Consider the following 24,160-nt stretch of genomic DNA (forward strand, 5'->3'; position numbering starts at 1 on the left):
TGGGGATACACGATTGGTCAATAGTGGAAGAACTCGCCCCCAGCCCGCCTCAGCAACTTCAATTGGCAGGGATAAGGAAGACGCCCCTGACAGGAGTAGTCTATAGCGAGAACACGGGGAAGACGCCCCCCTAACCCGGAACTCTGATTGGTCATACGCACAGCTGCGGCCCCGCCCCATCACTGAGGAAAGTAAATAAGATCCGCCAAGAATTTTGCATGAGGGACGTGGCTAGCAAGTGGTGGGCGGGGCTAATCAAAGATTGCCCTAGGAGGCGGGGAAACGAGTCCGGGCTGCGAGTTGGGGATAGGGTTTCCCTTTGGGGGCGTGGCTCATGATCCTCGCTTTCCCGCCGACGGTTGGCCACGTCACGTGACATGGGTTGGAAGATGGCGTCTCCCACTGACGGTAAGAGCCGGCTTAGATCTTTCGCCTGCAACCCCCTTTACTAGGAAGCTTCCGTTTTCCGTCTGACCCTCAAGCTTACACTTCTTTCTTGGAACTCTCTCCTTTCCCTTTCACTCCTTTCCTTGGGATGCGTCTCCTTTTTCAGCTCGCGGGTTCTCCACAGCGGCTCCAGAGGTGCCAGTTTCCCCGCTGTACACCAAACGGTGGAGTAGGGCATCTGCGAGGGACCTATTTCGGGCAAAAGGACGGGTATCGCTTCATCCTTTACCCCTGTTTGAGAAAGGCTGAGGGCCTAGGAGGAGATGCTGCTGGAGGAAAGGAAAGGAGGTGCCTTACTGTAGTTGTCTTTCTCAGGCGCTCTTTTGAAGGGTCAGTTCTCTTCTCATTGAACATCCTGAAAGATTCTGTCAAGCCCTTGCTGGGATTAGTGGTTGATCTCATCCTGGGATTGAGCCACAAGAGAAACGTGATTGTCTCCCATCGTCTCTGTTTGGGACGGTTGCCCTGCCTGCAAAGTAAAGCGAGGGACCTCGGGCCCTAACCATGAGAGTCCTGAGGAAAATGAGAATTGAGCTTTTTAGTATAATCTTGCACGCGTCTCATCATCTCTTGCTTTTGTTTTGTTGTTTCCTCAGGCTGAGTAACTTAATAAATTTCTGCTTATATGTTGCCTAAGTTGCCTAAGCAATTGGGTGGTTTTGGTATACCCATATGCTTTTTATTTTATTTTATTTTATTTTATTTTATTTTACATGGGCAGGCACCGGGAACTGAACCCGGGTCCTCTGGCATGGGAGGTGAGCATTCTTGCCTGCTGAGCCACCGTGGCCCGCCCCCCATATGCTTTTGTACTTTGTTTTCTTTTAGAGAGTTGGGGTCTTGCATCAATTTATTTTTTAAATCCCTCTATTCCTGTTCAGTCCTTTTGTCTGAATTTTATTCAGGTAATGATTGCCTTCTTTTATTCTCCTCTTTTGTGAAATATATTATTATCCAGTCACCCAAGACAAACTTTCTCCCTCACCAGCACACCCTAACTTCTAGTCAACAAGTGCTGATTTATCTTTCCTTTATTAGAGTTCCCTTTTGCAAGTCCATTTCTTCACAAGTCTGGTATATGAGATTTTAATTACTCTGCCACACTTTCCTGTTCTTCAGTCAGTGATAACAGCTCCAGGTTTGTTTGCTTTTGTATTTCCTGTCATAGTCTTTATTCATAAGGTCTTAGTCTTATTCAAAGTAGCAAAAATGCAGCTCTTCATCTCTTTCTGCTTATCAGCAGCTGGTTTAAAGCGTGCATGTAAAGTCCGAAATCAAAACTTTATTGCTGACAATTCCTTTAAGAGAATAATTGGATTTTTCTCACCTAGTGAATCAGGATGATTGGTCTTGATTTCATATTCCAGCCTGTATTGATTGTAATCAAGATCAGAGTCAGCTTTCTGTAATTCTGAAAAGCTGGCAGTTGTTGAAACATAGATGTTCTTAACATGTGGTCATCTGCAAATCCTGGGTTATACCTAGCAATTTTTTTTTGTATCTATATACAGTTTTCTGATGAGAAGGATTTCCTTTAAGGATCCATGGTCATCAGTTCCAGCTTATTGACCTCTGCCTCCATGCTGAATAGTGGGCATTCCTCCTGCATTCATTTTTAAAAACATTTTTATTGTGAAATATACATGCAAAAAATTGATACATTTCAAAGTACATTTTAACAAGTAGTTTTGGAACAAATTTAAAAGTCTGGTATGGATTATGGTTCCACCATTTCAGATATTTCCTTCTAGCTGCCCTAAGACACTGGAGACTAAAAAGAATATCAGTATAATGGTTCAGTAGTTATACTCATTTGTTAAATCCTCTCTTCTTTGATACAATTCTTCCTTCTCCTTTGATCCTTCACCCACTCTTTGGGGGATATTTAGGCAATGGCCATTCTAACTTCTTCATGTTGAAGAGGAGTGTTGACATTATGGGGTAGGGAGATACAATGGTTGATGCTCTTGGAAGACTGGTAATTCTGGGTTTCAGGGCTTATCTGGTGTAGGAACCATCTGGAGGTTATAAATTTCTGAAAAGTAAACTTAGTGAGTTCAGCTTTTATAGAGTCTCATATAGAGCCCTGGGTATTCTTTAGGGTTTAGAAGAATACTGTTGGTTGGGGCTTGGTATACTGAGGCAATTAGCAATATCTAACTGAAGCTTGCTATATAAAACCTCTAGAATAGCCTCTCAACTCTGTTTGAAATCTCTTAGCCACTGATAGCTTATTTTGTGACATTCTTTCTCCTTTTTTGTCAGGAAGGCATTGTTAATCCCATGGGCCAGGCTCATCCTTGGGAGTCATGTCCCACGTTACCAGGGAGATTTCCATCCCTGGATGTCATGTCCAGGGAAGAATAATGATTTTCCTTGCAGAGTTAGGCTTAGAGAGAGGGGGAGAAAGAGAGAGAGAGAGAGGCCACATCTGAGCAACAAAAGAGGTTCTCTGGAAATAACTCCTAGGCATTATTATAGCTAGGCTTAGCTTCTCCGTTACAGATTGAAGTTTCATAAAAGCAAGCCTCAAGTTCAAGGGTGTGCAGAAACTTTGGGCATTTATGTGACACCTGAGATTCAGACGAAGCTGTGACCGTCAGCAGTACAGGAACTGTTTACAAAGTTGAAAAAGGGATGTGACTTCCAGTACATATCTGAATGAAGCTGATCCAGATAGGACTAGGATAAATTAGAATACCTTTATCGTCAGGTCAAGGATGATATTGTCTATATTTTAAATCTTCAACCTCTGTGTAAGACCAAAGGGAGAGATGTTTATTTGGTGCAAAATTTATATTTTGGGTGGTGCATTTCCTAGTTTAACTTGTCTGGGCAGTTTATTGAACACCATAAGTACCTGTAATCTTGAATAGGGCATGAGACTTTGTTGGTTTGTCCAGGTTAGTATGATGCCTTAATATATCCCAGAGTAATTTGGGCAGTCAATAAAGAAGTATTTGCAAGGTCCCTGTGGGGCACTGTGGAGAAAGAAGGAAATATTCAACTTTTCCATTTGGAGAATTTCTTATATTCTTGCAAGCAGTGGGGACAGCCAAATCAACAGGCCGAGCCCTTGATCTTGGGGTTTGCCTCTATGAAACTTATCCCTGCAAAGGACAGGCTAAGCCTACTTAAAATTTGGCCTAAGAGTCACCCCCAGAGAATCTCTATTGTTACTCAGATGTGGCCTCTCCCTCTCTAAGCCTATGCAGCAAGTGAATTCACTGCCTTCTTCCCCAGTGTGAGTCATGACTCCCAGGGGTGTAAATCTCCCTAGCAATGTGGGACAGAAATCCTGGGATGAACCGGGATCTGGCATCAAGGGATTGAGAAGGCCTTTTTTACCAAAAGGGGGAAGAGAGAAATGAGACAAATCTTCAGTGACTGAGAGGTTTCAAACAGAGTTGAGACATTATCCTGAAGATTATTCTTACACATTATATAGATATCTCATTTTAGTTTATGGTGTATTGGAGTGACTAGAGGGAAGTACCTGAAACTGTTAAGCTGTGTTCCAGTAGCCTTAATCCTTGAAGATGATTGTATAATGATATAACTTTTACAATATGACTGTGTGTTTGTGAAGACCTTGTTGCCAATGCTCCCTTTATCTGGAGTACGGACAGATGCGTAAAAAATATGAATAAAAAGTAGATAATAGGGGACAAAGGTTAAAATAAATAGGGTAGATGGAAATACTAGTGGTCAATGAGAGAAAGGGTTGAGGTATGGTAGTGTGAGTTTTTTCTTTTTATTTCTTTTTCTGGAGTGATGCAAATGTTCTAAAAATGACCATGGTGATGAATACACAACTACATGATGATATTGCGAGCCATTGTATGTATATCATGTATGGAATGTTTGCATGTTAAGGTTTATCAATAAAAATATTTTTATAAAATAAAATAAAAAATTTAAAAAAAGAACATTAAAGAAAAAAAGATCAAGGGTGTGGCCTATTAATTTGGGAGTCCCTAATGTTTGAGAGAGTATCGGGGATATCCCAGGTGGGAAAGTTTAATAGTTCGATATTTTTTTCCCAGTCCCTGAAGGAACTTTGCTAATACTTTTTAATTATCTGTCCAACATACTCTGGAATGTATCCAGGTATTATATTAAGCGATGCAGAATTGCAAGGTCTTGTTCCCAATTCTAGGCTCCATGTGTTTAGGTTGTTTAACTGAACTGGCCAGACAGGCTAAGTTAAAAATGTGTACTACACAATACTATCTAACTGTAATACAATTATGTTAGCACACTGAGTGAAGCTGAATGTGAGAATGATAGAGGGAGGAGGCCTGGGGACACAAATGAAATCAGAAGGAAAGATAGACAACAAAGACTGAGATGGTATAATCTAGGAATGCCCAGAGTGTATAATGATAGTGACTGAATGTACAAATTTAAAAATGTTTTTGCATGAGGAAGAACAAAGGAATGTCAATACTGCAGGGTGTTGAAAATAGATAGTAATTCGTATTTTAAAACTTTAATTTGTGTGAGACTAAAGCAAAAAATGTTTATTTGGTACAAAATTTATAATTTGACTAGTGCGTTTCCTAATATAACTTATGTGGAAAGTTTAATTGAACACCAAAAGTACGTGGAACCTTGAGTAGGGCATGAGGTGTTGTAGGTTTGTCCAGAGTGATGCCCCAATAAATCCCAGAGTGATTTGAACAGTGAATAAAAAGGTATTTGCAAAGTCCCCTAGGGGGAATGGTGAGAAGGGGAAAATTCAACTTCCCCAAGTGGAGAATTCTTGATATTCTCACAAGCAGTGAGGACAACCAAAGCAGTAGGCTGAGCTCCCAATCTTGGGGTTTGTTCATATGAAAACCCCGCAAAGCATAGGCTAAGCCTACTTAAAATTAGGCCTAAGAGTCACCCCCAAGAGAACCTCTTTTGTTACTCAGATGTGGCCTCTCTTTCTCAGCTAACATGACAAGCAAACTTACTGCCCTTCCCCTCTCTGCAATGAGACATGACTGCCAGGGGTGTGGACCTTCCTGGCAACAGGAGACAGAAATCCTAGAATGAACTGGGACTCAGCATCAAGGGATTGAGAAAATCTTCTCGACCAAAACAGGGAAGAGCGAAATGAGACAAAATAAAGTGTCCATGGCTGAGAGACTCCAAACAGAGTCAAGAGGTTATCCTGGAGGTTATTCTTATGCATTATATAGATCACCTTTTTAGTTAAGGTATAGTGGAGAGGCTGGAAGGAACTGCCTGAAAATGTAGAGCTGTGTTCCAGTAGCCATGTTTCTTGACGATCATTGTATAATGATAGATAGCTTTCACAGTGTGACTGTGTAATTGTGAAGACCTTGTGTCTGATGCTCCTTTTATCTATCTTATCGACAGACAAGTTAAACATATGGATTAAAAATAAATAAATAATAGGAACAAATGTTAAAATAAATTTAGGAGATTGAATGCTAATGATCAGTGAAAGGGAGGGGTAAGGAGTTTGGTATGTATGAATTTTTTTCTGTTTTTATTTCTTTTTCTGAATTGATGCAAATGTTCTAAGAAGTGATCATGATGATGAATATACAACTATGTGATGATGTGAGTTATTGATTATATATCAAGAATGGAATGATCATCAAGATGGTATAATCTAGGAATGCCTAGAGTGTATAATAATAGTGAAATGTACAATGTACAAATTTTAAAAATGTTTTTGCATGAGGAAGAACAAAGGAATGTCATTATTGCAGGGTGCTGAAAATAGATGATAATTAATACTTTAAAATATCACCTTATGTGTGAGACTAAAGCAAAAAATGCTTATTTGTTACAAAATTTAGATTTTGACTAGAGCATTTCCTAATCTAACTCATGTAGATAGTTTGATTGAATGTCATAAGTACTTGGGATCTCAGGTAGCACATGAGATTTTGTTGGTTTGTCCAGAGTGACCCCCCGATGAATCCCAGAATGATTTGTTCAGTGACTGGAAAAGTATTTGCAAGCCCCCTTTGGGAAATGGTGAGAATGGGGAGAAATTCAACTTCCCCAAGTTGAATTCTTGATATTCTCACAAGCAGTGTGGACAACCAAAGCTATAGGCTGAGCCCCCAGTCTTGGGGTTTGTTCACATGAAACTTAACCCCACAAAGGATAGGTCAAGTCTACTAAAAATTAGGCCTAAGAGTCACCCCCAAGAGAGCCTCTTTTGTTGCTGAGATGTGGCCCCTCTCTCCAGCGAACACGACGAGCAGTCTCACCATCCTCCCCCTCTCTGCGTGGGACATGACTCCCGGGGGTGTGGACCTTCCTGGCAACGTGGGACAGAGATTCTGGAATGAGCTGAGACTCAGCATCAAAGGAATGAGAAAAACCTAGAATGAGCTGAGAATTAACATCAAGGGATTGAGAGAACCTTCTTGACCAAAAGGGGGAAGAGTAAAATGAGACAAAGTGACAATGGCTGAGAGATTCCAAACAGAGTCGAGAGGTTATCCTGGAGGTTATTCTTACGCATTAAGTAGATATCACCTTGTTGTTTAAGTTGTAGTGGAGAGGCTGGAGGGAATTGCCTGAAAATGTAGTGCCATGTTCCAGTAACCATGTTTCTTGACGATGATTGAACAATGATATAACTTTCACAGTGAGACTCTGTGAATGTGAAAACCTTATGTCTGATGCTCCTTTTAGCTACTATATCAACAGAAGAGTAGAACATATGGAATAAAAATAAATAATAGGGGGAACAAATGTTAAAATAAATTCAGTTTGAAATAGTGGTAAATGAAAGCGAGGGGTAAGGGGTATGGTACATATAGTTTTTTTTCTCTATTATCATTTTATTTCTTTTTCTGTTGTCTTTTTATTTCTTTTTCTAAATCGATGCAAATATACTAAGAAATGATGAATATGCAACTATGTGATGATATTAAGAATTACTGATTGTATATGTAGAATGGAATGATTTCTAAACGTTTTGTTTGTTAATTTTTTTAATTAATAAAAAAGTTGAATTGTTTCAGATGCAAAAAAAAGTTAAAAAAAAAGAATGGAATGATCATGTGGTAAGAATGTTTGTGCTTGTATGTGGTTAAGTTTAATAAATAAATAAATAAAATTGAAAAAAAATTGTATGCTACAGAAAATTTAAGTTTTGGACAAAATGAACTTCCTTTGGTCTCATATAGTAGGTGAAGTTCTGAAATACAGACAATATCACATTTTACCCTGTATCTGATTTACCTTAGTCCCAACCAGATTAGCTTCATTCTTATCTCTAATTGAATCCTGATCTCTTTTCCTGGTTCTTTAATAGTTGCTGTATGTGGAAATGCTGACTTTCAGAGCTGTAGAACTCCAGCTCTGTGTTAGGTGTCAAACAGGTACCTGAAGTTCCAGGAAGATACCAGGCTATACACATATAGGAAGCACATCATCTTAGAATTTAGAAATAACACTTCAAGCTCAGGAATAAATGTGACTGCTCTAAGAACTTACAATCTAGGCCCTAATTTTCTTATAAGTATTTTCTAAAAGAGGCCATACAATATTTGTCCTTTTGTTCCTGGCTTATTATTTTTTTTAACTTTTTTTTATTAATTAAAAAAAAAATTAACAAACAAAACATTTAGATATCATTCCATTCTATATATACAATCAGTGATACTTCCTGGAAGATGGCGGCTTAGTAAGATGCGCGGATCTTAGTTTCTTCTCCAGGACAGCTACTAGGGGAGTAGAAACGATACAGAAAGCGCCCAAAGCCACAACAGAGATAAAAAAGACAGCGTACCCCATCCTGGAACGGCTGGCTGGCTGAGAGAAGCAGCTCGGGTGAGATCGCCGAGGCGCGTGGGCTTCACCAGGCGGGGCGGGAAGCGGCCGGAGTTACTCCCTTCCCCCTTCCCGGGCCGGCTGGGAGAATTGGAGAGGCGGTCCCCTGAAACCAAGGCGGCTGGCGCCCACACCACGCACGGCCCCCCAGACCAACTGAGAGAATTGGAGCGGAAACCCCCAGGCCGCGGAGAACGGTGACGGGTGGGGGAGGCCCCTTCCAAACCCGTGACTCCCGGGGAACGTGCACTCTCTCGGGCGGGCCGCGGCCACTGGCGCCCTCCCGCCACGCTTGTCGCCCTGGGCCGACTAGGAAATTCGGACGGGCTCTTTCCCGGGCTGCGGCAACCAGCAACCCTCCCTGCGTTCGGACCCCGGGCCGGCTCAAGCCGCTTCGGCTAGCGAACCCTCCGGACGGCGAGAGTTTTCCAAAGTTTAAGGTCCCATAGCACCTTTTACTGGTGGGACCCGCAGACAAACGTGTGCCACGAGTGCCACCTACTGGGCAGGATAAGAAAAACAGAACCCAGAGATTTCACAGGAAAATCTTCCAAACTTTTGGATCCCGTACCCAGGGAAATCTGTCTAAATGCGCAGACGCCAACAGAAGATAACGGATCACGCTCAAATAATTGAAAATATGGCCCAGTCAAAGGAACAAACCAATAGTTCAAATGAGATACAGGAGCTGAGACAACTAATGCTAAATATACGAACAGAAATGGAAAACCTCTTCAAAAACGAAATCGATAAATTGAGGGAGGACATGAAGAAGACATGGGCTGAACATAAAGAAGAAATAGAAAAACTGAAAAAACAAATCACAGAACTTATGGAAGTGAAGGACAAAGTAGAAAAGATAGAAAAAACAATGGATACCTACAATGATAGATTCAAAGAGACAGAAGATAGAATTAGTGATTTGGAGGATGGAACATCTGAATTCCAAAAACAAACAGAAACTATATACAATCAGTAATTCTTAATATCATCACATAGTTGCATATTCATCATTTCTTAGTACATTTGCATTGATTTAGAAAAAGAAATAAAAAGACAACAGAAAAAGAAATAAAATGATAATAGAGAAAAAAAACTATATGTACCATACCCCTTACCCCTCGCTTTCATTTACCACTATTTCAAACTGAATTTATTTTAACATTTGTTCCCCCTATTATTTATTTTTATTCCATATGTTCTACTCTTCTGTTGATATAGTAGCTAAAAGGAGCATCAGACATAAGGTTTTCACATTCACAGAGTCTCATTGTGAAAGCTATATCATTGTTCAATCATCAAGAAACATGGCTACTGGAACACAGCACTACATTTTCAGGCAATTCCCTCCAGCCTCTCCACTACATCTTGAACAACAAGGTGATATCTACTTAATGTGTAAGAATAACCTCCAGGATAACCTCTCGACTCTGTTTGGAATCTCTCAGCCATTGACACTTTGTCTCATTTTACTCTTCCCCCTTTTGGTCAAGAAGGTTCTCTCAATCCCTTGATGTTAATTCTCAGCTCATTCTAGGTTTTTCTCAGTCCCTTGATGCTGAGTCTCAGCTCGTTCCAGGATCTCTGTCCCACGTTGTCAGGAAGGTCCACCCCCCCGGGAGTCATGTCCCACGGAGAGAGGGGGAGGGTGGTGAGACTGCTCGTCGTGTTGGCTGGAGAAATGGGCCACATCTGAGCAACAAAAGAGGCTCTCTTGGGGGTGACTCTTAGGCCTAAATTTTAAGTAGAATTGACCTATCCTTTGTGGGGTTAAGTTTCATGTGAACAAGCCCCAAGACTGGGGCCTCAGCCTATAGCTTTGGTTGTCCACACTGCTTGTGAGAATATCAAGAATTCAACTTGGGGAAGTTGAATTTCTCCCCACTCTCACCATTCCCCAAAGGGGGCTTGCAAATACTTTTCCAATCACTGATCGAATCATTCTGGGATTCATCGGGGGGTCACTCTGGACAAACCAACAAAATCTCATGTGCTACCTGAGATTCCAAGTACTTATGACATTCAATCAAACTGTCTACATGAGTTATATTAGGAAATGCTCTAGTCAAAATCTAAGTTTTGTAACAAATAAATATTTTTTGCTTTAGTCTCACACATAAGGTGACATTTTAAAGTATTAATTATCATCTATTTTCAGCACCCTGCAATAATGACATTCCTTTGTTCTTCCTCATATGTTTCTGGCTTATTTTGCTCAACTTAATTTCCTCATGGTTCATTCACCTGGTTGTATGCCTCATGATTTTGTTTCTTTTTGTAGTTGCACAATATTCCATCATATGTACATCATATGTACACAGTTTGCCTTTCTGTTTCTCAGTTAGTATACCCTTTGGCCACCTCCGTACATTGGGTATTGTGAATAATGTCTCCATAAACATCAGTGTGCAAATGATGGACTTGAATGTCTATTCGAGTCCCTGCTTTCAGTTCTTTTGAGTATATTCCCAGTAACAGGATTGCCATATGATTATGGCGACCCTATATTTAACCTCCTGTGGATCCTCTGCATTATCCTCTAGAGTGCTGCATTAATTTTTTTTTTGCATGTGCAGGCTCTGGAAAACGAATGCTTTTTTGTTTTTTTGGTGTATGGTCCAGGAATCGGACCAAGGTCTCCTGCATGGAAGGCTCTACCACTGAACCGCCTGTGCACTCACAAATACATTTTTTTTTTTTTTGCATGGGCAGGCACCGGGAACCGTGCATTCATTTTTGAAGTCAGTTTTTGGTTCTGCCACTTCCCCACCCTGGCCAATTTCATTGAAATGTTGTTTTTCTCTTCTCATGCAAACACTTTGCATGCTTGGAAGGGATCTTGAAAGTTCATGATTTCAAGAATGAGGACACTGAAGCCAGGAGAGATATATTGAGTACCTACTATGTGAAAGGCACATAGAGATGAAAAGCTGAATTAGCATGTAGCATTTTCAGTTTCATGTCTCATTTTAGATGATAAAGCTTCCAAGAGAAACTTTCCCAGACCACGCTGTCTGGAGTTGCCCTTCTCCATCATTATTCATTTTCAGTACGCAGTATCCTTCATTGCTGACATGATTATTCTATTAACTCTGCCCCTTTCCTGCTAGATTATAAATTCTAAGTCTATCTTCTTCACAGTTTTACCCCAAGTTTTAGCCCAGTGCCTGGTAAACATTAGATCTTTAATTGATATATATTGAAAGAATGATTAGATATATGCATAAATAATATAGCTCTGATAGAATGTCTTAAGTATTTTGAGCATAGGTACATACTGTAAAACAAATTATGGTGTTCAGAGTCAGAAGGGATTTTCCTGCCGGAGTGCTCTCTTTCTAAAATGTCCTTCTTTTACAAGAGAAAAGGGCATTTAAAAAGTCATTCAAATCATAGAAGTAACTGCTTTTAATTTTTTATTTTAGCATTAAGTTCTTATATTTAAAAGTTTTGGACATTCTAGAGCTGTATTCCTTGTGTATAATTATTCCCTGTCTTCTCTCAATTTTCTTTTCCTTTTTTTCACAAGAAAGGTATTTGTTTTTTCCCTTTTCTCTTCTTTTCTTTTCTCACTTTATTTGCACACTTGATTTTTCAGTTTTGTTCTTTTTGTTGTTGTTGTTCTTGGTTTATTAATTCATTTTTAATTCGTTTGGCACACTTGATTTTTAAAATTTTCATTCTTGTCTTAGGGTTCCACCCTTCTCTACCTAATCTTTTCTTTTTAAAAAAAAAATAATTTCAAACATACAGAACAGATACAAAAGTAATACAACCCCCATAGAGAGAACTCCAGCATACCCCCACACCCTCAGATAACCAAAAACCAATTTTAAACTTTTGCCATTTTTGCTATTTCATTCTATTTATCCATCATCTGTCCATCCATTTTCTGAACATTTGAGAACGGGTTGCACATAATATAATCCTTGAACACATGACACATCCGTGCACATTTCCTGCAAACAAGGATATTCACTTATGTAGTTACCTAAAGTGAAAGTTATCAAGTTCAAGAAATTTGACATAAATATAAAGCTTACGTCCTATCTTCTAATTTTTTTTTGGGGGGGGGGGGCTTTTTTTTTTTTTTTTTTTTTACATGAGCAGGCACCGGGAATCGAACCCGGGTCCTTGGGCATGGCAGGCAAGCATTCTTACCTGCTGAGCCACCGTGGCCCACCCTCTTCTAATTTTTTCTACAGTTATCAAGTTCAAGAAATTTGCCATTGATATAGAGCTTGCATCTTTTCTTCTAATTTTTTCTTATATCCTAATAATGTTCTTTTGAGCCTTTTCTCCTCCATTATAAATCCCATCTAACAGCGTGTATTGAATTTATTGTCATTATCTCTTTCATTTCTTTCTTTCTTATTAATTGTGGAGATGTACATACAACACAAATCTTCCCAACCAGACTCCTCCCAAGCATACCATTCAGTGGGATTATCACATTTACAGTGTTGCAGTAGCCTAACAACCATCTGTTACTAGGACTTCCCCGTTATTACAAACAGAAACCTTACGAATCATTTTGCATTAACTCTCCATTGCTCCTGGTCCCCATCACCACCCCTGGTAACCTGTACTCTACTTTCTGTCTCTGTGTCTTTGCATATCCTCTGATATTTTCTTTGTGGATATGATGGAGCTTAAATTAAACATCCTAGATCTGTAACAATCTTGTTTGTTTTGATACCAATTTAACTTCAATAACATACGTAAGCCCATCAGCTTTTGTTTATGTGGGAGTGTCCTAACATATATACATCTTGCTGAATTTGTTTATTAGTCTGAAACCGCTGGTTTATCATTACATTTTAGATCATGTAGGAAGTAAAAAGTAGAGTTACAAATCAAAAATACAATAGCACTGGCACTTATATTTACCCTTGTCATTATCTTTACCAGAGATCTTTATTTCTTCATGTGGCTTCAGCCAGTTGTCTATTATCCTTTCACTTCAACCTGCAGAACTCCACTTAGCATTTCTTGTAGGGCCAGTCTGGTAGTGATGAAGCCTATCAGTTTTTGTTCACGTGGGAGTGTCCTAACATATATACACCTTGCTGAATTTGTTTATTAACTAAGTAACTTTGTGGTAGATTTCTCAGGATTTTCCAATTATAGTTTCATGTCATCTGCAAATAATGAAAGTTTTACTTCTTCCTTTCCACTTTGGATGCCTTTTATTTCTTTGCCCTGCCTGATTGCTCTAGCTAGAATTTCTAGTACAATGTTGAATAATAGTGGTGACAGAGGGCATCCTTGTTTCATTCCTGATCTTAGGGGGAAAGCTTTCAGTCCCTCTCCATTGAATATGATGCTGGCTATAGGTTTTTCATATATGCCCTTTATCATATTGAGGAAGTTACCGTTGATTACTGTCTTTTAATGTGCTTTTATCAGAAAAGAATGTTGAATTTTGTTGAAAACTTTTTCAACATCAATCAAGATGATCATATTTTTTCCCTTTTGATGTGTTAATGTGCTGTATTACATTCATTGATTTTCTTGTGTTGAACTGAGTTGGTATTCCTGGTATAAACCCCACTTGGTCGTGATGTCTTATTCTTTTAATGTGTTGTTGGATTTGATTTGCTAGTATTTTGTTGAGAATTTTTACATGTATTTTCATTAGGGAGATTGGCCTGTAATTTTCCTTTCCTATAGTATCTTTACCCGTTTTGGGCATTAAAATGATATTAGCTTCATAAAATGAGTTAGGTAGTGTTCCTTTTTCCTCAATTTTTTTGGTAAAATTAGAGCAGAATTGGTGTTAGTTCTTCTTGGAATGTTTGATAAAATTCCCTGTGAAGCCATCTGCCTCTGGGTTTTTCTTATTAGGAAGATTTTTTTTTTTTTTTAAGTAGAAAGATTTTTAATGACTGATTGAATCTCTTTGCTTGTGATTAGTTTGTTTGTGTGTTTCCAGGAGTTTGTCCATTTCTTCTAAGTTGTCTAGTTTATTGGTATAAAGTTGTTCATAATATCTTCTTATGATTTCTTTTATTTCTTCAGGGTCTCTGGTAACATACCCCTTCTCATTTCTGATTTTCTTTATTTGTATCCCCTCTCTTTTTTCTTTGTTAGTCTTGTTAGTGGCCCATCAATTTTATTGACTTTTCTCAAACAATCAACTTTTGGTTTTATTGATTCTTTCTTTTGTTCTCTCATTAATTTAACCCTGCTTTAATCTTTATTATCTCTCTTATATTTGTGAAAGTTCTTGCTCTTTGGTGGTTATCGATACCCAGCTTCTTTCCATTGTGATCAGAGAAAGTGCTTTGAAAAATATCAGTGTTTTTAAATTTATAAAGACTTGTTTTGTGCCCCAGTTTATGATCTGTTCTGGAGACTGTTCCATGAGCACTAGAAAAGAATGTAAATCCTGGTGTTTTGGGGTGTGATGACCTATATATTTCTGTTAAGTCTAATTCATTTATCAAGTTGTTTAACTTCTCTATTTCCTTGTTTATCTTCTGTCTTGTTGTTTTATCTACAGAGGAGAGTGGTGTATTGAAGTTACCTTTGATTTCTATCTTTATTTTTTCTTAAAGAATTTTTTTCTTTTTCATTTTTTTATTTAAAATATATAACAACAAATAAACACATTCTTGAGATATAATTATTCCATTCTACATATGTAATCAATAATTCACAATATCATCACATAGTTACATATTCATCATAATGACCATTTCTTAGAACATTTGCATCTATTCAGAAAAAGAAATAAAAAGACAACAGAAAAAAATTCATACATACCATACCTCTTACCCCTCCCTTTCATTGATCACTAGCATTTCAATCTACTAAATTTATTTTAACATTTGTTCCCCCTATTATTTATTTTTATTCCATGTGTTTTACTTGTCTGTTGATAAGGTAGATAAAAGGAGCATCAGACACAAGGTTTTCACAATCACACAGTCATATTGTGAAAGCTATGTCATTATACAATCATCTTCAAAAAACATAGCAGCAGGAACACAGCTCTACATTTTCAGGCAGTTCCCTCCAGCCTCTCCATTACATCTTGACTAACAAGGTGATATCTATTTAATATGTAAGAATAACGTGCTGGTTTGAAAGGATGTTATGCCCCCTAGAAAAGCCATGTTTTAATCAAAATCCAATTTTATAAAGATAGAATAATCTCTATTCAATACTGTATGTTTGAAAATGTAAGCAGATGATCTCCCTGGATGATGTGATTTAGTTACGAGTGGTTGTTAAGCTGGATTAGGTGATGACATGTTTCTACTCGTTTGGGTGGGTCTTGATTGGTTTATTGGAGTCCTATAAAAGAGGAAACGTTTTGGAGAATGGGAGATTCAGAAAGAGCAGAGAATGCTGCAGCACCACGAAGCAGAGAGTCCACCAGCCAGTGATCTTTGGAGATAAAGAAGGAAAATGCCTCCCGGGGAGCTTCATGAAACCGGAAGCCAGGAGAGAAAGCTAGCAGATGATGGGTTGTTTGCCATGTGCCCTTCCAGCTGAGAGAGAAGCCCTGACTATGTCTGCCATGTGCCTTCTTATTTGAGAGAGAAACCCTGAACTTCATCAGCCTTCTCGAACCAAGGTATCCTTCCCTGGATACATTCCAAACATGTTGGAATGGCTTTTTAAATGGATAAAGGGAAGAGTCTGGAAGAGTTGTGAGAAGCTTGAGAGAGAAGGCCTAGAATGTTTTGAAAAGACTGTTGGTAGAAATGTAGACTCTGAAGATACCTCTGACGAGGCCTTAGACAGAAATGAAGCACGTGTTATTGCAAACTGGAAGGAAGGCGATCCTTGTTTTAAAATGACAGATAATCTGGAAAAATTAACTAGTGGCTTTGGCTGGAAGGCAGATTTTAAAAGCCATGAACTTAGATGCTTAGCAGAAGAGATCTCCAAATTAAATGCCAAAAAAACAGCCTGGTTTCTCCTCACAGCTTATAGTGAAATGCGACAGAAGAGAGATAAACTGAAAACTTAACTCTTGAGTACAAAGAAACCAGAAATTGATGTCTTGGAAAATTCTGGGCCTCCAGAAGGGGAGACTACCGAGAATAGTGCATTTAACCAAATGTGGAACCAGTTATCCATTTCAAAGAAAGCCAGGATCGGATATGGACTTATCCAGGAAGGATTTGTGGAAACTCCTTATGTCTGAAGGGCATGATCCAGGACTACTACATAGAAAGCCAACAAGAGTGCTGTGGGACCTGTATAAACATAGCTGCTGCCTGTCTGGAATAGGGGGTTCAGAGAAGGAACACATTGGAGGAAAAATAACTTCAGAGGCAAAACCATGGAGGCTGAGGTCTGAAGTCAAGAAGCCTTGGGCCAGGAGAGTAGACCCACCCAAGCACGTGGAGAGGGTGAGTTTGCACCAAAGGCAGAGGATGGGCCTTCCACCTTGTTGCAGTGGGAGAGTCATGCTGCCTCAGGTCTTGGAGAAGGTGAAACACATTCCTTCGGGGTTTGGAGAGAGCCTGGCTGCCACCACATGGAGGGGTTGAACATGTGCCCCAGAGATGGCAGAGAGCCCAGGTGTGGCCCCAATGCTTGGAGAGGGTGGAGCTGAAAAAAAGGTGGTCTCCCCATTATCCCCCAAGGTTGTGTTTGGAGAGAGACAGGCCTCTGCGTTGGCCCTTGGAAGGTATAGAACTGCCACTTTCAGAAGCCCTGGAGATAAATGACTCTCAGACTTTGAAATCTAATGGACCTTGCCCTATGGGTTTTTGAAACTGTGTGGGTCAGTCGACCCCTGTGTTCCTTCCTCCCTGTGGATATGGGTATATGTATCCTATGAATGTTCCTCCTTTGTATGTTGACAGCAAATAACTCGTTCTGAGTTTTACAGGTCCAGAGCAAATGGAGAAAAATTTGCCTTAGGACTGTCCTTGCCTTTAACTAATTTTGATGAGACTTTGTGCTGATTTTAATCTTGTATTAATCTTGTATTTGAAATGTTACTGGAATGGTTTAAGGTTCTCTGATATTGTTATGAAATGAATGTATTTTGTATTTGGGAAAAACATGTCTTTTTTAGGGTCCAGAGGGTGGAATGTGCTGGTTTGGAAGGATGTATGTCCCCTAGAAAAGCCATGTTTTGATCTAAACTCCATTTCTTAAAGGCAGAATAATCCCTATTCAATACTTGAATCCCGATTCAGTAATTACAGTATTTCAAAACTTTAATTAGATCATCTCCTTGGAGATGTGCTTTAATCAAGACTGGTTGTTAAGCTAGATTAGGTGACGACATGTCTCCACCCGTTTGGGTGGGACTTGATAAGTTTCTGGAGTCCTATAAAAGAGAAAGCATTTTAGAGAATGAAAGCGATTCAGAGAGAGCAGAGCAGAAAGACATAGCCATGAGAAGCAGAGTCCACCAGCAAGTGACCTTTGGAGATGAAGAAGGAAAATGTCTCCCAGGGAGCTTCATGAAACAGGAAGCCAGAAGAAGAAGCTAGCAGATGACGCCATATTCGCCATGTGCCTTTCCAGATGAGAGAGAAACTGTGACTGTTCGCCATGTGCCCTTCCACTTGAGAGAGAAACCCTGAACTTCATCGGCCTTCTTGAACCAAGGTATTTTTCCATGGATGCCTTAGATTGGACATTTCTATAGACTTGTTTAATTGGGACATTTTCTTGGCCTTAAAACTGTAAACTAGCAACTCATTAAATTCCCCTTTTGAAAAGCCATTCTGTTTCTGGTATATTGCATTCTGGCAGCTCTCAAACTAGAGCAGGGTGTGAAATATGGACCCTCTTTCATTCTTTTGCATGTGGATATCCAGTTTCTAGTCACCATTTATTGAAGAGACTCTTCTGTCCCAGGTAAGTTGGCTTGACTGCCTTATCGAAGATCAATTGTCCATAGATGAGAGGGTCTACATCTGAGCACTGTATTCAATTCCATTGGTCAGTGTATCTATCTTTATGCCAGTACCATGCTGTTTTGACCACTGTAGCTTCATAATATGCCTTAAAGTCAGGTAATGTGAGACCTCTGACTTCATTTCTTTTTCTCAGGATATTTTTAGCTATTCAGGTCACCTTGCCCTTCCAGATAAATTTGGTTATTGATTTTTCTGTTTCTGAAAAGTAAGTGATTGGGATTTTAATTGGTATTGCATTGAATCTGTAAATCAATTTAGGTAGAATTGGCATGTTAACTATGTTTAGTCTTCCAATCCATGAACACAGTATGCCCTTCCATTTATTTAGGTCTTCTGTGATTTCTTTTAGCAATTTCTTGTATTTTTCTTTGTATAGGTCTTTTGTATCCTTAGTTAAATTTATTCCTAAATATTTTGTTCTTTTGGATGTTCTTTTGGTTTTGGTTACAAATCAATTGTAAATGGATTTTTTTCTTGATTTCCCCCTCAAATTGTTGATTACCAGTGTATAGAAACACTACAGATTTTTGAGTGTTGGTCTTGAACCTGCCACTTTGCTATACTCATTTATTAGCTCTAGTAGTTTTGCTGTGAATTTTTCAGGGTTTTCAACATACAGTATCATATCGTCTACAAACAGTGAGACTTTACTTCTTCCTTTCCAATTTTGATGGCTTGTATTTTGTTTTCTTGTCTAATTGCTCTGGCTAGAACTTCCAACTCAGTGTTGAATAACAGTGGTGATAGTGGACATCCTTATCTTCTGATCTTAGGGGGAAGGTTTTCAGTTTTTCCCTATTCAGGATGATGTTAGCTGTGGTTTTTCTTTTTTTTTTTTACATGAGCAGGCACCGGAAATCGAACCCGGGTCCTCGGGCTTGGCAGGCAAGCATTCTTACCTGCTGAGCCACCGTGGCCCACCCAGCTGTGGTTTTTCATATATTCCCTTTATTATGTTGGGAAGTTCCCTTCTAACCCTATCCTTTGAAGTATTTTCAACAGGAAAGGATGTTGAATTTTGTTAAATGCCTTTTCTGTGTCAATAGAGATGATCATGTGGTTTTTCTGCTTTACTTTTTGATATGGTGTATTATATTAATTGATTTTCTTATGTTGAATCATCCTTGGATACCTGGGATGAATCCTTCTTGGTCATAGTGTATAATTCTTTTAATGCAGTGCTGGATTTGATTTGCAAGAATTTTGTTGAGTTTTTTTTGCATCTGTTCATTAGAGAGATTGGTCTGTAGTTTTCTTTTCTTGAAGTATCTTTATCTGGCTTTGGTATGAGGGTGATGTTGGCTTCATAGAATGAGTTAGGTAACCTTTCCTCCTCTTCAATTTTTTTGAAGAGTTTGAGCAGGATTGGTACTAATTATTTCTTGAGTGTTTGTTAGAATTCACATGTGAAGCCATCTGGTCCTGGACTTTTCTTTTTTGGAAACTTCCTAATGACTAATTCAATTTCTTTACTTGTGATTGGTGTGTTGAGGTTGTCTATTTCTTCTCGAGTCAGTGTTGGTTGCTCATGCCTTTCTAGAAAGTTGTCCTTTCCTCTGCATTGTCTAGTTTATTAGCATAAAGTTGTTCATAGTATCTTCTCATTACCTCCTTTATTTCTCTGGGGTTAGTGGTTATGTCCCCTCTTGCATTTATGATTTTATTTATTTATATCCTGTCTTTTTCTTTTTGTCAACCTTCCTAAGGGTCCATCAATCTTATAGATTTTCTCATAGAACCAATTTCTTGTTTTGTTGATTTTCTCAATTGTTTTCATGTTCTCAATGTCATTTATTTCTGCTCTAATCTTCATTATTTCTTTCCTTCTGCTTGCTTTGGGGGTGGTTTGCTGTTCTTTTTGTAGTATTTTCAGGTGAACAGTTAATTCCTCGATTTTTGCCCTTTCTTCTTTTTTGATATAGGCATTTAGGGCAATAAATTTCCCTGTTAGCACTGCCTTTGCTGCATCCCATAAGTTTTGATATGTTGTGTTTTCATTTTCATTTGCCTCGAGATATTTACTGATTTCTCTTATAATTTCTTCCTTGACTCACTGGTTATTTAAGAATGTGTTGTTGAGCCTCCATATATTTGTGAATTTTCTGGCCCTCTACCTATTGTTGATATCCAAGTTCGTTCCTTTATGATCTGAGAAAGTGTTTTGTGTGATTTTAATCTTTTTAAATTTATTGAGACTTGCTTTGTGACCCAGCATATGGTGTATCCTTGAGAATGATCCATGAACACTTCAGAAAAAGGTGTATCCTGCTGTTGTGGTATGTAATGTTCTATAAATGTCTGCTAAGTCTAGCTCATTTATTGTATTATTCAAATTCTCTGTTTCTTTATTGATCCTATGTCTAGATGTTCTGTCCATTGATGAGAATGGGGAATTGAAGTCTCCAACTATTATGGTAGATGTGTCTATTTCTCTTTTCAGTGTTTGCCTCATGTATTTTGGAGCATTCTGGCTTGGTGTATAAATATTTATGATTGTTTTGTCTTGTTGAATTGTTACTTTAATTAATACATAGTGTCCTTCTTTGTCTCTTTTAGTTGTTTTACATTTGGAGTCTAATTTGTTAGATATTAGTATAGCTACTCCTGCTCTTTTCTGACTGTTGTTTGCATGAAATATCTTTTCCCAACCTTTCACTTTCAACCTATGCTTATCCTTGGGTCTAAAATGCGTCTCCTGTAGACAGCATATAGATGGGTCCTGTTTTTAAATTTATTCTGCCAGTCTGTGTCTTTTGATTAGGGAGTTTAATCCATTAACATTTAGTGTTATTACTGTAAGGACAGTACTTTCTTCTACCATTTTACCTTTTGGATTTTATATGTCATATCTAATTTTTCTTCTTTTTACTTTTATTGATAGTTTTCATTTCTGCACTCTTCTCCACACCTCTCTCTTCTGTCTTTTCTTATCTGTCTCTAGTACTCCCTGTAGTATGTCTTGCAGAGCCAGTCTCTTGGTCACAAATTCTCTCAGTGATTTTTTTGTCTGAAAATGTTTTAATTTTACCCTCATTTTTGAAGAACAGTTTTGCTGGATATAGAATTCTTAGTTGGCAGTTTTTCTCTTTTAGTATCTTAAATATATCTTCCACTGTCTTCTTACCTGATTTCTGCTGAGAAATCTACACTAGTCTTATTGGGCTTCCCTTGTATGTGATGGATTGTTTTTTCTCTTGCTGCTTTCAAGAGTCTTTCTTTCTCTTTGACATCTGATATTCTGATTAGTAAGCATCTTGGAGTACATCTACTTGGATCTGTTTTGTTTGGGATACGCTGCACTTCTTGGATCTGTAATTTTAAGTCTTTCATAAGGGTTAGGAAATTTTCAGTGATAATTTCCTCCATTAGTTTTTCTCCTCCTTTTCCCTTCTCTTCTCCTTCTAGGACACCCACAACATGTGTATTCATGCACTTCATGTTGTCATTCAGTTCCCTGAGTTCCTGCTCATATTTTTCCATTCTTTTCCCTATATTTTCTTTTGCTTGTCAGATTTCAGATATTCCATCCTCCAGTTCCCTAATCCTATCTTCTGCCTCTTGAAATCTAACATTGTAGGTTTCCATTGTTTTTTTCATTTCTTCTACTGTGCCTTTCATTCCATAAGTTCTGTGGTTTGTTTTTTCAGACTTTCAATTTCTTCTTTTTGTTCGTTTCTTGCCTTCCTTATACCTTTCCTAAATTCATTGATTTGATTTTTGATGAGGTTTTCCATGTCTGGTCAAACATTCTGAATTAATTGGTTCAACTCCTGAATCTCAACTGAATTGCTGGTTTGTTCCTTTGACTGGGCCATATCTTCAGTTTTCCTAGTATGTTTCATTATTTTTTTGCCGGTATCTAGATATTTAATTTCCTTAATTAGTTTATTCTGGAGATTGTTTTCACTTTTTTACCTAGGATTTTCTTGCTGGATGACTTTGTGGTCTGTCTGCTCTTTGACATCAGTTCAGTTTATTCTAGATCTCTAGCTTAGGTTTTGTTTTACAGATCAGAATTTTTCAGTTCTTGTTTTCTTGTATCTTGCCCTGCTTTTATGGTGCCTTTTTTTTTTTTTTTTTTTTTTTAACGCTTAAGAGGGTCTACTTCAGTATTGTATAGCCGAGTCAGATTTTCCCATACCCAACTGGCCTCCTTTCAGGGGGAAAAAGTCACCCGGGTCTGTTTTCCCTGAGAGTGAGACCCAGCACGGTTAAAGACTTTCCTATGAAGCCTCTGGACTCTGTGTTTTTCCTGTCTTGCCCGGTATATGGAGCTTTTATGCCTGTGGGTCCCATCAGCATAAGGTGATGTGGTACTTTTTACTTCAGCAGACTCTCCCTGCTGGGGACATGGTTGAGACAGAGGAGAGATTGTAGGCTGGCTTTAGTCACTTAAATTTTCCAGACCCTGGGTATGAATTCCTTGAGGAAGGGATTCTACCTGAACTGGCCACCCTTCTCTTAGGGAAGGCACAGCCTCCAGACAAGCTCTCAAACAAGCTTAAATCTGCCCATTTCTGGGGCAGTTGTAGCTTGAGAATCCCTACACCTGTATCCAAAACAGCAGTGAAGTCATAGAAACACAGCCACAAAAGAGAAAAAAAAAATCCTTTTCAGAGCAGGAACCCTGTTCCTTGGATTTGCCTATCAAGAACTTAAGTGGTACATTGTTCTGTGTATCTCCAGGTCCTGTGTGCCCCCTCCTTTCCTTAAGGGCCCAGACCCTTTCAAGTATTTGATGCTGTCGTTTTTTTTGTTTGTTGTTTTTTTGTTTCTTTGTTTGTTTTCTGTCAGCCCTTCGCCCTCTGCACCAGGGCAAAAACCAGCAACCTCGGCTTTTACTGGAGGTTCAGCTGAGGTGGGGGCCTATTTTTAGTAGTCAGAATTTGCTAATTAATTCCACAATTGGAGATTGGTAGCTTTCAGCCCCTGCTGCTAGTAAAGTATCTTTCTTGTCCCCTTGGGAAGCAGCCTGTTGGGGAGGGGTGCTGGCCGCTATTCTTGGGGAACTCACAGTTCTGGGTGGGCTCGCATCCGGTCCAGCTTGTCCAGACTGGGGTACGCTGTGTATCGGGTAACTAATGTCATCCCAGCAGTTGTTATGTACTGTTTCTGGCTATTTACTAGCTGTTCTGGAGGAGAAACTAAATCCTACTCCTCGATAAGCTGCCATCTTGGCTCCTCCCTGACAGTTACTCTTCAACACCGTTGATTCTTATATGTGTGTACTTTGTTTTGTCCATCATTTCCCTGAGATCCAATTCAATTTTCCATCTTTTTCACTCTTTGCTGGTTTTTTTTTTTTTTTTTTCGGCATGGGCAGGCTCCAGAAATTGAACCTGGGTTTCTGGCATGACAGGCAAGAGTTCTGCCACTGAGCCACCATTGTACCACCCACATTTGTTCTTTTGAGTGTTCAGAATCAGTAGTCCTGTCCTCTAGTTGGCTTATTCTTTCTTCTTCCTCTTCAAATCTGCTGTTGTGTGTCTCTAGTGTGTTTTATATTTTATCTATAGCATTCTTAATCTTTGTGATATCTGCTATTTTTCTATTTATTCTTTCAAATTCCTCTTTATGCACTTCTAGTTTCTGCTTGATTTCTTCTATGTCATTAGTCATCCCATTGATTTATTTAATAGAGTTACATGAACATCTTTGATTAACTGTTCCAACATCGGTGTCTCCTCTGGTGTTTTAATTTGGTTGTTAGGCTTGGTATGTCTGTCTACGTTATGATATTCTTAGTGATCTTCTCCTGTCTTCGTGGCATTTAAATACCTTGATTGGTTTACTTTGGAAGTTGATTTCCTTCAGTAGCCTAAAGCCTTATATTTGCAGGGTGAATGTGGAGCAGGATGCAGAGCACGGGTTAGGGCACAACAGTGCAGTGATGTGATGCAATGCAGGTCTAGGCACAGATTTGGGATGCTACACTGGTGCTTGTAAGTGTGGGCACCCGCAGATCTGGGAGGGCCGTAAACCGATGTACATATGTTCAGAAC

The 24,160-nt window shown here is 38.9% G+C and overlaps 1 protein-coding gene across 3 annotated transcripts in view; it reads left to right on the forward strand.

The window, feature by feature from the left end:
• Positions 1-37: 37 nt before the first annotated feature.
• Positions 38-24,160, forward strand: part of LIN52 (lin-52 DREAM MuvB core complex component) — a 157,837-nt gene continuing 133,714 nt past the window's right edge. Inside the window, exon 1 of one of the 3 annotated variants that reach the window (XM_077123038.1) lies at positions 38-408. In XM_077123038.1, the coding sequence (XP_076979153.1) occupies positions 378-408 (31 nt within the window). In that variant the 5' untranslated portion in view covers positions 38-377. The remainder of the gene's footprint in view (positions 409-24,160) is intronic. The other 2 variants (XM_077123040.1, XM_077123039.1) reach the window with 2 other exon arrangements.

The sequence above is a fragment of the Tamandua tetradactyla genome, chromosome 12, assembly GCF_023851605.1.
Source record: "Tamandua tetradactyla isolate mTamTet1 chromosome 12, mTamTet1.pri, whole genome shotgun sequence".
Lineage (NCBI taxonomy): Eukaryota > Metazoa > Chordata > Mammalia > Pilosa > Myrmecophagidae > Tamandua > Tamandua tetradactyla.